This window comes from Thermobia domestica, chromosome 1, assembly GCF_964235325.1.
Source record: "Thermobia domestica chromosome 1, izTheDome1.hap1.1, whole genome shotgun sequence".
NCBI lineage: Eukaryota > Metazoa > Arthropoda > Insecta > Zygentoma > Lepismatidae > Thermobia > Thermobia domestica.
In genome coordinates, this window is record NC_137454.1 from 243282656 (window position 1) to 243300924 (window position 18269).

An 18269-nucleotide genomic window follows, 5' to 3' on the forward strand; every position below is an offset into this window, starting at 1 on the left:
TCTGTCAAGTGGTTATGTCCCCAGAGTTCTCTGAACAGCGATACTTATTTTATGATAACCTGATATATATACATAGGTTCGCTACGTTATGATCGAACTGGTTGAACAGGTTCGATATATTGAACGGCCCCAACAATTTTAAATCCGTTTCTGCTTCAGCCGATACCAGTGCAGAATTTAAGTAATATTCTGAACGTTTTAGATTTGCGAATGTACCACCGGTTTACTTTCTCTAAGTATAGATAGATCAGAACACAGTCGAGTGCCCTCTCCATGTACTTTCCATGTTCAAACAAATATTCTTGCTGCACGCACCTTCATGAAGTTTGTTGTTGAACATGTACCGATGTGACGTGCATGATGTTTACTTTTGTTCACTTATCACTTAGTGCAAGCTGCGCAGCGCTGCTCGTGCGTCGTCCGTCAGTGTCTGCAATCTGCATCTGATTTGTGTGTACGCAAGATGGCTGGAGGGTGTTAATATACGCAATTGTGAATTAAATATATTGAGTAGCAAGTACGTGCTACATGTAATTTCGATAATTCAATTGTTACATTATAAATGTATCTTTTCAGCGTATAATTTCTATGTTAGTACGCTTTAGCGTAGATATGTATACCGATTTGGAAATAAACTATTCTGAAGAAGGTAAGCGCAGTCTCTTTTTTTCTGTTTTTTAAAGCGAAATACTCACTTTTTGATCGATAAGATTTTTATTTTACTGTAAATAATCAATAGATAGAATACTAAATGATTATATCGTAGTGAGAATGTGGTAGAAGCAACATATAGGGAAATGAATCCCATTTTCCCGGATAAGTACTGCATGAGTTACAGCCTGAAGTACTGCTATAGAATAATAATTACGGGGTTTCGTTTCTCATATAGTACGAAGCGAGGAATCAATTCAGCTTTGTCTTGAGGGTTATAGTTAAGGAGCCGTACTTCCCATTTAGGGAAGGACGAGAAACGCCATACTTTCAGGAATTATTCATTGACTATCTAGGATGTTAAAAAGTAGGTAATAGACTGAGTTCTTGCCCTTGTACTTAGGGTGTTTAGGTAGTGCAACAGTAAGATGTATCCTCGTGCACGGGAGATGAGAAGTAGCTGTTCTTAACTATTACCGTCTTGAGTTTAAATAAATAATTATTTCGAGTGATTTATTTTATTTATTTATGTTTTAAAATTTAACGACGGCTATAGATGAGTTCCCACTGTTGATCAGCTGGAAGCTGTATTGATATTTTAAATCTGAGTTAATAGTAATCAATACATCTTAATATCTAGAGATTAAATGAGAGAATTGATAAACGAAAAACTTGTGATTTCTATTTCGTGAAGACTGTTTATATAAGTGGTGATAGTTGCATCATAGCATTCTGTTAATTACCATTGTTGGCTAGCCTTTATTAGGGTTCAGTGCCAGAGAGTAGATCCAGAAACGTAAAGACTCATTATTATTATTATTATTATTATTATTATTATTATTATTATTATTATTATTATTATTATTATTATTATTATTATTATTATTATTAATGATATGACTAAACGAAGGTCAGGTAATGCTAGGTTACTAATGAAACCCACCACATTTATGTATTTATTTGTACTCCTATGTCATGGATAATAATATGAATAATGATATAGTTTGGATTAGTTTCGTTAGTATTTCTAATTTTACTTTTCATTCAAAACTTTGTTTACACCAGTTCCATGTAAGTTTCCGCTGATGCTCTACCTCCCCACGATCGCAGGAATATAAAACGGTTTTCAAAGTTTTTCCTGATTACTTACGGTTATGTTAATATACCTCACTTACAATTACTCCCGTTTCATTTCCCTATTTCAGTTGTAGTTTCCAAATGTTTGTTAATTTCATTCTTTGTTTATTCAGTAAATAAGTATGCATGTATATTGTACTACTGCGCAACAGTAGCACCTTTCTGTTGTTCAGTGTTTCAAATTCCGTAAGAATGACGTAGAAACTACTGTGCGAAACACACAAACCAACTTTTGTTAGATTTCCATTAAAATCACGAATGCAACCAATTCGCTGCAGTGTCGCCGCGAAAGGGCGATACGTTGTTATAGGCTACGATGTTAGTTAGTCACTACCACTATTGCACCATCACTGCCTAGATTATTTACTTAAGACAGTGGGTTTGAAACACACATATGCTCTGTTATCGGTTTGCGTACCTAATATGGTCTCACTACGTACCTTCGTATAGTCTAAAATTAAACTTAATTTTTCTCCGTCATAAGTTACCATACAATGGTGACCTTCATTCCTTTGTCTCGTTTATCTGATGCTTAAATTTCATATAGTTCTCTCAATCCCCCCACTCCCCCTGTAAATTTTGTACAGTAATTTTGGGGGCCCATTTGCGGAACTTAAGCCACCCTGGCTAAGATTTTAACAGTCAGTATTTTTAGAATGTAAATGCGTAACTCAATTATCATTGTGATCTGGGAACAGTCAGATAAAATATTTAGAAAAGTAGTGTTTTGAAATACCCACGCTCGGTTTGTAATATTATTCTTACGTTAAAGGAAATAATACTTTTTATTGCTTAATATAGTCTTATCGGATCTTTTCAAAGAAGAAATAGAACACTCTTTTTTTCTTTTTAAATTTTCTTTCATAGCGCTGTTTGTGAAGATGCCTAACTAACGTGAAATTAAGTGCGTTTGAAGGAAAGCCAAGCATTCTTCCATTTTTTTTTAAAGAGTAATAATAATAACAATTCTAAATAAAAATGCAACTCATTGTTACTATCTGCCCATGTATTAAAAGGAATATAGTAAAGATCTTCATTTCTTCACTGTGTATATTTTGTTATGAACATTGGCAGAAAACAAATTACGGAACGGATCACATAATATATCGATTGGTGTCTCTTGTATACGAGGACAAATAGAAAAGACTCGGCACCTACTATTTAGTACTAGATTACAAATCACAAACGAAAACCCAGATAGACACAGTAGTTTACTACGCACCTTTGTCTGTTAATCCATTTGCACATAATCGTCATATCAGTTGAGGCACTTTACTCACCGTACCACAGGTTTCTCGATAGCCTTCCCGCTGCGTAGAAAGTTGCCATCTGATCACGAAACAACGACGAACAGCGTTCTGAGTTCTGGTGTCGTCCATGAACCTCTGTCCTGCCAGGATCTGCCCTAATGGACCAGAAAGATGGTAATCACTGTGGGCAATGCCTGGTTTGTAAGGGGGATGCTCCATAATCTAATGTAGGAGTGAGGCTGGACTACAGTTTTGTTCACCACGTGCAATTTTGCGTTGGCATGGAGGAAAACCAGATCATGAACATCTTGAGTATCGTGACGTCTATTTTCAAACTCCTCGCACCACCACAGTACACTTCTCACTGCGAAACACTTGTCCCAATACACCGGCTCCATTCCGTGTAGATATCTGTGGCTGTATGTTCTTTGCAGCATAGGAAACGAATAACAGTTCGCTGCTTATATGCCGTGGACGTCCAGAGCACTCCTGCCATCTTTAGCAACTGACAATAGTACCGTGCGCTGGATGAAATCGAAAGTTACACTAGGCTAATAGGATAAAGGTCTATCACAGCACTCGTGTATCTCAATTTTGTATTAAAACGCATTGCACACACACACACAAACAAACAAACAAAATCCAAAGAGTTCTCAAGTTTCCCTTGCAGTTAAATCAGAAGTGTTTTCATTTGTTATTTATTTGCTTTTTTTTTTTTTTTTTTTCAATTCGTGATTTGACGATAAAATTGTATTTGAAAGTAAAGGAATTTTGGTAAAGTCAAATTCCTTAATAAATAACAAACTAATGTGAAAAGAAGACTCGACTGAAAAGAATTATCAAATACTTTTCTATTAATGTAGAATAGTATAACACTTAAGAAATTTCGTAAGTAGTACTTAACACTAGAACGGCGGCTGGGTCATTTTTGACCCATTTCGAACTTTACGTTTTAACATTTTCTTACGAATCGGATCGAATTATTGTGACTTTTACTCGTTCTATGAAACAAATATTTGTACTAAGTATCACTCTTATCACTCTTATCCATAAAAATAGCGAATGGGTGCTATAGAATACATATTTGTATATTAAAAATAAACATTAACATCGTATCTATATCTAGAAAAAAATATTTCTTCGTTATATTATTTCGATTTCCTCTGGGAGCTTTCCCAAGTAACTCTTTCCTTGTTGCTGTTTTTTTTCCTTAATTATTTATGTACTGGAGGGCATTCATCAGAATTCAGAATCTAACAAAAAATCAGTAATTTTCTGTGTAGCCTCTAGATCCTTACAGATCTTCACTTATGGGCATCTATTCTTAAAATATGAATTTTAGCCTCTTACGTCATTCTGGTACGAACATGTCAATCATTTGCATAAATTATTGGTAGTGGTGGCAACACAGTTGTGATAGAAGTGTCCTTAGGGGGAATCTTTGTACAATTTGAGTTTCTTGAATTAAATTGTAATTTGTAAATTCATAGTTTTCTTGCACGTTTGCTTTAGTTCGGAAAATGAATTTTTGGACGTTATTGAGAGCATATATAGGAGTAAAAACACTAAATAAAAGGAATTTCTTACGGCTATTTTTTTCAGTAAGTGCCGGGATCCATGCTGTGTTGCTACAATGTATTTATTTGTGAAGTTGTATGGGGCACTTGTACCTGCTAGAAAAATTCGAAAAATTCATAGAAGTGTATAAAAATATTTTTGCCTGAGATAAGCGTTAATTAATTTTGGTATGACCTTCATAAACCACAACAATTCCTCACCTCTTTGTATTCCTTAATACAGCATAAACTTCCCTGTATTTCGGTTACATACACGAGTAACCTTTAACGAGGATTAGTAAGGCTTAATACATGTATATTGAGATCTTCACGTGCTTATTATACCTTTATTTTGTGTACAAATTTGAAATGTCCACTGATACTAAAACAATAAGCCTATGAAGATCTCAATATACATGTATTAAGCCTTACTAATCCTCGTTAATACAGGAAATCTGAAACATAGATAATGTCGTGCACTCGGAAAAGGTGTTCTAACACTATATCACAAGGGAGGAGTGGGGGGCGCATCGACTGGGAAGTTAAATGGTAGCCTGCGGTTTTCTGCATCGATCATTGTCATTATTTTATGGTTCCTTCTAGTAGGGTGATTAACAGATAAGTAGACCACCAATGATATCTGTAATGACAAGTAGACTCTCAATCCTCAAAAGGTTGGCCACTGCTACAATGTGAGGTTCGATCAAAAGTGGAATATGCTATTTGTTACCGCATTCGGACACCAGACCTAACACATACTCTTAAATTATTAAAAGAGTTGAAATGCTTAGCATTAAATGTGCACGTGTCTACACAGAGAGAATGTTTTGTTATTAAATGTTAGTTTCATGAGCCTAAAACATATGCAAGATCTGCATCTGAGAATCTTGCGAGATATGTTGTTCTCTCACAAATTCTTTTACAATAAAATTGACTGCAAACAATCACACTTATAGTCCCAATGCAAGTTTTAACAGGCAAAATTAGTGTCACAGACTAAGATTATTATTGTTTCAAGAAAGATAGAAAGAAAAAAAAAAAACAAAACAAGAGAGTCATAAAACTCAATGCAATTTAATTTGCAATGACGTAGGGAAATTAAAAAAAAAAAAAAAAAAAAAAAAAAAAACTAGACAACTTCCATACTCATAGAATTTACAAGCCCTTTGTCGGCGATATTTCATAGTTTATAATACATTAAAGACCGTATAGGTAAGAGTGCACTTTGTACAGAACATTCATACGAACCAATACTTGCACGAGCCCTGCGAGGCTTTTAACCCCCTTCGTTCGCTCAGCTATGTTTTGTGAAGTAAGTAACGCTGGAGATCTTATATTTGCAAGATTGGGGGAGAAACTAAAAGATACCCAAAATCACTTGTTCTACACAAAGTGCATTCTTACCGATAGTATATGTATGAAAGAACAGTATATTTGGATTCTCATATGTTGAATTGTTTCATTTCATAAATAAATAAAAAAAATGGTTATAACCACTTTGTCGAAAAACTTCAGGAAAGCAAATTTAAGGCATTACCAATAAACCAAGTCTGCATGGAGGTTGGTATGTTGTAGAAAGTTATGTACGTACTTAGAACATGTACTTCATACTTAATTACATGTATGATTGTCTTACACTCAATGAATGTGAATGCTCTTTGTAACATTTTTCTTTAATTATTTCATTTGTAAAGATTAATCACATTAATCTATACAAGTTTGCAGTAAGAAGTACTGATTATTGACGCAGTGAATTTTTGTTCGTATTCTACATACACGAGTTTTTCTTTTATATACATATATATAATATAGGAAAATTCAAATTTAACCAAAAAATTTGCGAGTAACTTAAGGTTTTGGTATGCTTTGAAATGATGTATCAAGATATATTATTGTTTAACCTACGTCCGCATCCCGTGACTACTTTTTCACATCCCAACAATTATTTGTGTGTTATATATGATATACCCCTTAGCATTCATTAGTATATATCGACATAACATTTCTTAACAGGTTTTAATATGGTACGTAGACACTTTTTTTGTTACTATTTTAATTAACACAGTAATCTTATTTCAAGGGAATTATTTTTATTTTATTTATTTACTTTTTTGTAACGGGATCAAAAATTAACTTAGATTTCTTTTTGCAGTGATTGTCACTCACCTGCTACATACACAGGATCAGAAATTATTTTTATTTCATTGGTTGTGAGTATAATTTTGTTTTTGCAAAGGGAGATGCTTTTCTTTACAGTTCAGCAGGTGGTGGATGCTTTGGGAATTCTAAATCTCTTTTCTAAAGCTGAATGGTCTGCTTTACATTGTAACAGGATATTCTTTGGTCTTTAAACACTACCTATAGTCATCTCTTTTACTAATAAATGTTCTCATGTGCTGCAAAACTATCTTTGTGATGTTGACATCTGCGTCAATTTCAATACAATAACACATTCACTTTACAATTTACGTTTCTAGTGGATTACAGAAGTTGAATAATTGGCTAAAATCAACTAGGGATGTAAATAATAATAATAATAATAATAATAATAATAATAATAATAATGTTAACTATATATTTTATCTAGGGAAAAATCTCACTTTTGTTTTATTTCTCTGCAGCCAGCAAGAGAAGTGTGTACTCCGTTTTACACACGTGTTCATATTTCGTTACGTTTAAAACTGATTGACAAATTTCAGTAGTTTGTCGGTAATGTACAGAGAATTGCACTATTAAAGAGAGAAGTCAAGTACTTCGTTAATTGTATCTGTAAAAGTTCTACTGTATGCATTTAATCACTTAATCTATGGCCTTGTTCACCAGGTTGTCATTAACATGGAGATCAAATCATTTATTAACACATTTTGTGCTCTCGATGCAATTGAAATATGACCTCTTAATAAACATTTTGTTTATGTAGAAAAATAAAATTTACGGCAATTTCTGGTGAAAGAATTTCTCTCTTTTGCAATTTGGTTAACAATTCGTCGGTTTCATCTCTAAGGTAATGGAGATAATTAGATTTGCTTAGTATCAAAGAAAACTACATGAACTGGTCGTTTCGTTCCAGAGTTCGGAGAAGAATGATGAAAGACGTACGTTTTCCTGACAATCCATACATTGTTTTATTTATTTATTAAATACATATATTCCAAATTGACTGGGTTTTGTGGTTACCATTACGATCGGAGTGCTTCATAAAGCGCAATAAACATCGATAAGGTAGCCTAACTCTTGACATATTTTGGAAAAAATGTCACATTCCTTGTAGCAGAGGCATAACAAAGACTACACTTTGAGGTATATTCACAACATGTAGTTTTACGTCCCAATTAAGCCTCGTAAGCTAAATGAGTCAGATGATTAATGAGAGTGGATGACTACGAAAGAATTAGTGGAGTGAAAATTCCTTCAGGCTTGCTGATTATACTATAAATTAATGTCAATTTTTGTCCAGATATATTAAATCGTTCACAAGAAGTGAAAATTTAAGGTAGTTCAACCCTTTTTGTCTTGGTCTTCCTCATTTATCCTATTGCACAGATAGAGCATTCTTAATAAACATAATTTTATTCTAATATTTCAATATATTAATCGCTCAGCTCAAGCAAAATAAATCAAAATTGCTCCGGTGACATATTGGAAAGTTCGTCATATTGAACTGGTTGCTCCGATCTCAACACCATGAAGTATGCTTGGTACGTTATCTACCTGAAACGTGCCGTAGAGCGAGCAATGGCAGAATTTTTTCGTGATACTGTGTGTATATTTGACGAATGAACTCAACGCATGTAGGTGTGTGGGGCTGCACAAGGTGCATATATTTTTAATAACAAATGTTTACTTCATGTTAATGACTGAGGCTAATAAATGTGTACATACATTTATTACAGTGTTGATCAATTAAGACCTGGCCACACACTTTTTCATTAAAAATCCCTGCATTCTTATCCATTAAATCAAACAAACTCGTTACTTTCGTAACCAGTCAGGATATTTTTTGAAGCCAAAATATTAAAATTCCATACGTGAATTTGCGAGAATATGGCCTTCGTAGTCTTTTTTTTTCTAATTATAGAGCTACATTTTCTTTCTTTTTTTAAATCAATAAACATTGTAAACTTAGTCTATACTGTATTAGAACTATGAAATTGTCTTGTAAAAAGAAATAAAACCAGAGATAGAACCGAGATTATGTAATATTGGAATCGAATCTAGTCCTTCACAAATAAGAGGCAAATGATCTAAGCATGAATTATTCTGGTCCGTGGGATATGCGTTATTTCATTTCATAGATTTTATGTATTCAGCGTGTTTACTATATACTTCACTTGTTTTTAGATTAGGATACTTAAGTTTTTCGTTAATATAAGTGTGATTAATTCACTTTTAAATAATAATAATAATAATAATAATAATAATAATAATAATAATAATAATAATAATAATAATAATAATAATAATAATAATAATAATAATAATAATTATTATTATTATTATTATTATTATTATTATTATTATTATTATTATTATTATTATTATTATTATTATTATTATTATTATTATTATTATTATTATTGCGATATTTTCTTTGGGTTTCTCCTTTCAGTAGCGAAAACTTTTTTGAAGAGTCAAATTATTGTTAATACTAGGACTTGTGAGCAGGAGCTCAAATGTTCCGTTAAAGTCTGAGTCTGTCAAGATATAAATATAGATTCGATTTGAATTAGTTCAGTGCCATTTGTTCTTTCAGATTTAATACACATGAGTTCTGCAAAGCTCGTATTCCAAGGCAAGTAAGAAACAGGATGTCATTTCAAATTAATTTTTATTTTAATTAAGTGTAACTTTGTGAGGTTTTGAAGGAAAATATTAGTGAAATGACAAGGATGGACAATGCGATGGAAATTACGAAGGGAAAGAAACACAATTTGATGTTGGCTTACATTACGTTATCTGATTGTTTTCAATTAATCCCGGGATGCTTTTCAACTTTAGCCACAGAGATTCGGATTTCGCTTTAAAATCTTGTGAAATCCGAGAAACGGGACGTTGGTAACATTAGCTTACATTAGAATGATAATTAACAAATATTCTATTATTGGCAGTTCACTTGCCAGAAAATGAGAGAATCTGTTGCACTAGTTCTCAACTCAGCTTTTCGTCTTGACATAGCAATTATTCATTGTAATACCGTCGTCAGTTGTAGTTTTCTCTTCCCTGTCTTGTTTTTCTTCTTCCAGAGCACCTTCTATTACGTTTTTCAGGATACAGTACCTTCTCAGACGATGTCTTAACTAGTGCCACTTCCTCTTTCCAGTAGTGCCACTTCCATTGTTTTTTCTCTCCAACTAGTCAAAGTGTTTTCTCTTTGACCTAGCTAATTTTACCCATTTTGGTCCACATTCTCATTTCTTAAGTCTTCGGTCATTTTGTTTGCGCGTTGTTCGTATTTCTTCCCCGCAGGGTAAATACTCAACACTACATTTTTCTTCTTCTTAATTGCTTCGTTCGCCATTTCTATCTTTGAATCTATTTTTTAAGTTTATATTTCATGTCTTCGCTAGCGAATTATTTGGTTACTGAAACTAGACCTCGTATTACTATACTTCCTGAACCTCTACTTCTTTCCCTCGTGTCACAATATTTGATAACGGTTTTGTTTCCGGACTCATATCTGCGAACCACGTACATTTAATTCTGTCGTATCGAAAATACAGTCTTGCTTATGTAGACCTTTCTTCACGGTTTCCTCTAGACAGATAATTAAACAACGTTGATGAGAGGGAATTATCTGTCGGACTTTCCGAGACTTACCTCCCTATTTTTTTTCCGTTATTGTAACTCGTTAAATCATATTTAAGTTTCAGTAGATGCAAAAACTGGATTTCAACCTTAATAAAATAATCAGTCATTAATTTAAATTGATGATTAGTAACTATTATTGTAGTAGGAGTATTATTAAATTTCTGAAGTATTTCAATTGAAGAGAAGATTTAATTAGGTGAAGAAATTAATGCAAAGTAAACTTTGCTTTTATTCTTTGTAAATAGGTGTGAGTATTATAGTGTTATGATGAATTAAATGGTAACATTTTTACTGCTTCGCTGGAATCTCAAGCATGAATCTTTTGAATGTGAAAAATTTTCTAGTATCTGCCAACTTCGCTCCTAATATCACATATACAATTTTCTAATTTTCTTTTCTAACTGTTCGTTTGTTCATATTTGCTCTCGGACAAAAATGTTTCATGCTGCTTTACAAATAGATGAAAACTTAAAAATGCTATGTATGAGCTGGCTCCTGTACTAAAAGCGATTTTGCTTTCACCATATCTGATGATTGCTCCCTATTGTTTGGTTCGACATTTACTCTTAGGCTTTAATTTAGTGTTTATAATTTAGAATTATTAAGAACACAAATTTTATAAATCTATAACCATTTTGAAGGGGAAATGTGAGATTCTTTTCTTGCTTGAGTTGACTATCACTTGATCTTTTCTGTATTAAGCAAGAAAATGTGCAGAAATAATTGCTTATGAATTGCATGAGCTCAGTGTTCTGTACTTAAGCTGATATTTGAAAAAGAATAAAAGAAAATAAGTATTCCAGTCAAATTAGAGATTTGCGAATATTTTAATCAAGATTGCAATTTTATTGTTTATTTGAGAGGTAAATATTATAAATTGCAATTAAAATTTTTTTTAATTTAAAATAATCAGAAGAAATTCACACTTGTTACATTATTTTGTGATATTATATGTAAATTTAATCAGTTGTATCAAGGTAGATTTTTTAAAACTTTAAATACGTCAAAAGAAATTCCATCATGAATTTTTTGGTAGCTTCTACTTTCAAAATTTTTCTGATTTTTCATCAGTTCTTCTCCAAAACGAAGTAAGTATTAGACTCAATAAAGCGATAGCTCCCGAGCCTTATACGGGTATCATTTATTGCAATATCAGTAATACAGGCTAGCATATCGAAAATATACATTAATTTTGAAATTCCTGAACTTTCATTTTGTGGATTTTGCTCTACCAATTGGTTGCAGATCAACACATTAAACAGTTAAGACTACCATGACTTGACCATTGACACTTTAAGCGCCAATCCCCAAAATAATCAAATGTTTTATTCTGGGGCTAGAAGCTTTCACTGGCCCATTGAGTAGTAGATGGAATGTGTATAACATGTGTGCACACGGCCGCTAGTAATAGACCGTGTGTGTATAAAGTACATGCACATGGCGCTTAAAATTTTAATAATCAACTTTGTCGTAGACTTCTATAGATTTACTAGGTGAACATACCAGTAGTGGCGTAATGTGAGATAATGCTTTTTTCTTTTTTAGCCGAGGACATTCAAAAAAGAGTCATTTATGGGCTCATGTATGTCCCGTAAGGTGGGGGAAGAATCATACGCATATACAGCCTACACCATGGAATCGGGGATAACAACTGGCCTACAGGTAAGTGACAAATATTTCTGCTGTTAGTACGTGGGTGAGCTGACTACTCGAAGTAAATAATGATTTAAGATTCATATGAAAACTTTCAAACAAAGAGATTTGTAAAAATATATTTGCTATGGTTTACTTCAAAGCAAGGAAATATATGCTATCCGTAAACACTTAATAACGACAGATAATATATCGAATTTAAACTAATCTTTACATTGTTGGGCTAAACACATACTGCCTTATATTGTATTATACAAATATACACAGTCAATTTTCTAAAAAAGAATTGCGCTCACGTTTTTATTTGCTTCAGGTCCTCAGTTGCAAAATTACGGTTTTTCTGTTCTTAAATTTTTGTTAATGTTGATATTTACGGTAGTAGTAAAGAGTAGTAGTCACTCGAGTTTCGTTTCACGTTGTGAAACCACAGTGGACTTTCGAACTATGTAAATGCAGTAGCAAATCTGAAACTGTTGTTTGCAATAGATGGATCAGGTGAAAGGTAGAACCCGTTCTTCGGACGCTGAATCCATGTCAAAAATAGTTTCTCGCTATTTGTTACAATTATTATTATACAGGAACCAAGGTTGTAACTGGAAGCTGCATTAGTTTTTACTACTTGTAGTTTCAGTGGAAGGAAGAAAGTTGAGATGACATCTATTCTTCAGATCCTGAAGCCACATTAAATACCATTTGTCGCCTCCTAATAACGTTTTCGCTCTACGGGAATCAGTATTGGAACCGGAAGTGGTAGATATTTCTTTCACTTACGTTTGCAACAGAGGAACAAAATACCGGAAAGTAATCAATTATTTGCAAGACATTTTGAAGATAAAGTGTAATTAACAAAATGTGAACAACATTCAATAATGTAACCACCAATGTAATTAGACCTTTTTCCAATGATCTACTAAGTTTAGAATGCCATATAACAAGTTCTTTGAGGCAGTTAAATGCCTTTGAATTTCATCTTGTAAACGGAAAAATTTTATGACTTACGCTGTGGTCTAAGGACCTGAATAACTGATAGTCAATAGGAGCAAACTCTGGTGAATGTGAAAGATGTAGTAGAACTTCTAATCCTAAGTCAGTTTCGCGGAATGTGGTTTTGCATTATCGTAATTTTTTCTCCTCTACGATTGACAAGAGAGGGACGTTTGCGTAACTGTGCTTGGTTGATATAAGATGATTTCTATGATAGTCTGATTGTTCCATAAGTTTGTAATGAGTAATTTCATGAATATCCTATCAAGCAGACAACAGAACCTTTTATGGATGAAGTCAATTTTTTTTAATAGATGTAATTGGATGTTAATGTAGCGAAATCCGCAGTTGCTTGTGCTTATATTCTTATATAGCAGCCATTTTTCGTTACCATTTACGACACTTTTAAAAAGGAATGATTTTGTTATCTAGTCAAGAATGAATTACAAATTCCCCGCCTTTGTGGCTTCTTATTTTTGGACAGCTCATATGCGATACTTGTACACTTAGAGCTTGTGTAGTACTCTCGGACAATTGGCCGTGATGAATTCAGTGTCTCTGCTAATTATTATATTCTTTGTTTTCGATCTGATTCAACGAGAGACTTGGGAGCATCATCGTCTAGCATCTGATCTCTAGACAGTCGCTGATATTTGTTAAGCTTCAGTTCATTTCCATACGTTGAACACTTAAGGAATAAGGAAAACTTCGGAAATACGACAAGAAAGGGGAGATAGGGTTGGAAATTAGTATCTCCGAATCTCTGAAGGTTAGAGACATGGTATTTAGACTTCTTGTTTGAAATATAAGATAGGTGTTTCAGCGTTTTTTAGATTTTACCTAGAAGGGAAGGAGATTACAGCCAGCTATTATAAGATGCGTATATCTCGGAATCTCGTAAGGTTAGACATATGAAATTCGTTATTTCGACTTCTCATGGGATACGTGTTTCAGAGTTTATTTTTTCATGTTTTAACTGGAAGGAGACATGAAGGTGGGAATAAAAATGGGATGAGGGTTACAATCTCTGTATATAAAAGAAGAAATCCTAAGTAACTGATTTACCAAAGCCGAGACCAAACTGCGAGCTAGAAACTTGAAATTTGGGTAAATCATTTGTGACATAAGATACACTAAGGAAGGATTTTTGGAAATTCGATAAGAAAGGAGAGGGGATTCCGGTTACAATTGAATCAGTAAGCTGCCCGTATTTCGATAATCCTTAAGGATAAAAACATGAAGTTTGATATTTAGACTCGCTCTTTAAACTAGTTAAACACGTGTTTCAGTGTTTTAGGATATTTGACCTAGAAGGGGGAGGGAGGGAATGGAAATTTGATGTGGAAAGTGTGGAAAGGGAGATTGCAATTATTACAAGTTACAATATCCTGGAGTTACAATATCCTGGAATTTCATAAGATTACAGACATGAAATTTGGTATTTGAATTTTTCATATAAAATAATTAGACTCCTATGTGAGCGTTTATATATATATGATCGAGAAGGGAGGAAGGACAGTGGGGGTGGTTCACTAAAATGCCTATACGAGGTGTTCAAATTTCGTGTGAGACTTGGAGTTCAGGGGAATTCTGCATGAAAGATGCAGGAGAAGGAATGCAAAATATTGCCCACAGTAACACGTGGGGGCATTTGGTAGTAAGAAAATAAAGTCAAGGTTAATGGAAGAGGTGAAACTTATTATTGGAACGCTGAACCTATTCCAAGAAACCACTTTCGCAAGTCCTTACCGTTTTCGTTCTGATACCTGTCGACAGACAAACAGACGGACGGACATAGCCAGTCTGTAAGACTTGTCATACCTATGCGGAACGTAGTTTGGAAGTTTAAAAACGAGGGAAATTATTTCAGAAATAATTTGTTGTCTGTACTGTCAATCATCTAACTAATAATTACGCCAGAACGTTTCAAGGAGTTAGATATTTTGGGATGCATTAGAAATACCCAGTAACGAGACATGTATGCATATCTACAATCCATAATGTGATTTTAGCAGAGAAGGGAATGTTCTAAAAGTTCAGTGAAGGAATTAGAAATTTAGTTTTTTTCTTTCTTTCTTCCGCATACTTATCTCATAAAATGGATAGATAAGATAAGTTAGCTTATTGTACAAAATATTAAATTCTACCATAAGTGTTTACTAACATTATCACTGTGCTTACACTACTCGTTACGTATCAGTAATGTGTAATCTAGTTGTCAAGTTGTCAACTACTAATTGCATGTTTTAAGAAGGAAGATTTTTGTGGAGGCGTTTGTCATGTCGTGTACATACGAGGAAGTGTTTATACATATATTAGGGATGGATAAGACAGGTTTCTAGAAAAACCGAAATCCGAAAACTGACATTTCGGTTTTCAGCGAAACGGGTTTGTTTTCTCCCAAACCGGTTCGTTTTTCATCGAAACCAGTTTCGGTTTTCTGCGAAAACCGGTTTGCATTTTCAGCAAAACTGGTTTTGGTGAATACTTTTGGAAAACACATAAAACTATTTCTGTGGAAATGGAATCGGTTTCCGGAGAACAACGAAACACTATTCTGGTCTGAAATAGAACCAAGTTTGAAAAAAAAAAAAAAAAAAAAAACGGAACCTGTTTTGAAGAAAACCGGTTCCGGTTTAAAACCGAACGTTTTTTAGAAAACCGAAAAAGGTATTGGTGAAAAACGAACCGGGTTTGGAGAGAACCGAAACTGGTTTCGGTGAAAACCGGGTTTTTAAAATATTCAAAAACCGGTTTCGGTTTTCCTAAAAACCGAAATACCGATTTTTGGGCCCACCACTAATATATATGATACCTTATGTTATGTTGTTACGTATGTAGTTCGAACAGTGTAATTCGGAATCGGGAATAGATAATGAATTACTTACGAGAAGAAGTCAAGACACACACACATTTAAAATGCATATTATAAACCCTTTCTGTTAAACACTTCATCTTCATTATTCCTGTGCTATTCTGCTCTCTTACCGACCTACCCCTCTATTATTTTTATTTACTTTCAGTAAACTCCATCTACTTTTAGCACATGACCATGTGACCGTGGATTTCAACATGGCGCCCAACTGGACAATTCAGTTTTTCCTATATTCTATAATTTTATTTTTATTGCTTGTTCTCTATCTGATATTGGTGAACAATTTAGCGAAAATGTTTGTTGAGTACTTTTTCAGTATGTATGATTATGGCTTCAGTATTTTGTGGTAATTTACTACATGGAAAGAGAGGAAAGTTTTGGAAATAGGTGGTTTTGAATCTAAAATGGAATTTTTCCAATCACACCTTCTGTTTGGGCTCCACACTGGTGAAGTACCCCATGAATGAAAAGGAAATGTTGCCTGTTCAACAGGCTTTTCTCGTGAGCTCTCCGTATAGCATTGTTGGGAAATGGATTCGAATGTTATAGGTTCCCTCATGCAACAATGTGCACGTTCTCTGTCCTTTTTGCGTGCGCTTACGTTACGTTCGAACAGCCTGCGGAACTAGAAACATTGCCTTTTCATTTAACATAGGACCTTTAATCAGTGTAAAGCCCAAACGGCTGGTGCAATTAGAAGAGCGCACCATTAGATTGAAAACCACCTATCTTCAACAACTTTTCTCCTCTTTCCATTTTTTCATGTTTTTACCCAATGGAGTTGGCCTATAATCCCGGACATTTTATACACCCTTCATTTGGGTTAAAAACAGGAAAAAAAGAGTAATAAGTCAGATTTTTCATATTTTGAGTAATACACAATTATACGTAATAAAAAGTGAATAAATTACAAGTGTCTTTGCTTATTTTTATATTTGTTATCCTTATCGTTTTAATACCTCATGGGAGGCTGATTTCTTCATTAAAGTAAACGCCAACTGTAAGTAGTAAATCGAGTGTATATTTACATGTTACTTCACTAATATTTTCATCATAAATATTTGAGTTAACAGCTTCTTGAAGTCATTGTAAAAAAATCCCAAGGAACTCATTTAACAATCACTAGATAGTTACACTAGTAAACTAATCAGGAATGATATAAAAAAAAAAAAAAAAAAAATACAAACCTACATACAAATTCAACTTAATTAATCATTGTAGTAATACATTTCTTGTACTTAAGAAAAATTGCTGAAAAAGTCTTCTGCTACTTATGAAAAATTAAAGAGTATACTTGAATCAAATGGAGTTATGATTTTTTATTTTATTTTATTGTATTTTATTTATTATTATTATTAATAATAATAATAATAATAATAATAATAATAATAATAATATTTTTTTGCGTCACGTAGCTTAAAAATACAATTCCAACGTTTATCCAATGGGCCTTGGTTAAGTTCCGGTTCCTTAATCCTAATAAAGTAGAATTCATAAGTGAAGTTTTCGATTTGTGAAGAGGTCTTATGGATCAACTAACTTTACCTTATAATTGATGTCCTAGAGATAGACAAATCTTTAGATTATCCTGATACTGCAAGTTCTTGGCCCTTAGAATTCCTAAAGTGTTCGTTAATTCTCATTAATACACTTCGATTTTCTGATTCCAATATAAGTTTGGTTTTATTGGCAAATTACCTGCCTGAAGAGATGGTCCCCCATACTCATTTTTGCATCCTTTAAAGTTACTTTCTAATTTCATCCATGATTTAAGCGCTATATTGAAAGTATATTTGTTGGCAACTCTTCGTAATTTATATGGAAGTTTAGGCCTTAAAAGGAACGAAGTCCACTTCGCTAAATTATCGTGATCCGCAAAAAGATACCTTGGTTGAGTTTGTAAATTTGTAACTCCTGTGATTTCCATTTTCTAATGTAACTTTGGGATATCCGTTGAGGAGACTTTTGTTGTAAACTAGTTTAAATTGTTATAATTTTTCTTCTAAAAAACTAATCAGTGTACTCGAAGCTGATCCATATATTAGGTTTAATGTTAAACAAATGAGCTGATTTATTGTGAATATAAAAATTACAGGGACATGGTTTTCTGTAGATGTATGTGTGGAATTTGTTTATTTTGTGGTATATATTCTTTAATTTCTGTAGTTTAAATATTCAAATCCTTGTCCACTCCGTAAATAAGTAACAAGTCATCTGCAATTCTATAATATTTCATATATTTAAGATCTTCCTCTTAAGTATTTTTGTTTCGTAATAATTTATGACTGTATTAGCAAGTAACGGAGAAAGGTGACCACCCATCACCAAACCTTATATTTGATATAACATTTGCTT

At 33.3% G+C, this 18269-nt stretch overlaps 1 protein-coding gene across 5 annotated transcripts in view; it reads left to right on the forward strand.

The window, feature by feature from the left end:
* The first annotated feature begins 386 nt into the window (after nt 1-386).
* The window catches only part of LOC145694865 (uncharacterized), a 294105-nt gene continuing 276222 nt past the window's right edge, over nt 387-18269 (forward strand). For 2 of the 5 annotated variants that reach the window (XR_014133059.1, XM_081771607.1), the window contains exons 1-2: nt 387-649; nt 11948-12064. Coding sequence is in view for 4 of the 5 variants with exons in the window: in XM_081771607.1 (XP_081627733.1) it covers nt 11975-12064 (90 nt within the window). In the remaining variant the exon portion in view is untranslated. Of the gene's footprint in view, nt 650-6746; nt 6805-11947; nt 12065-18269 lie in introns of all 5 variants that reach the window. The other 3 variants (XM_081771578.1, XM_081771586.1, XM_081771570.1) reach the window with 3 other exon arrangements.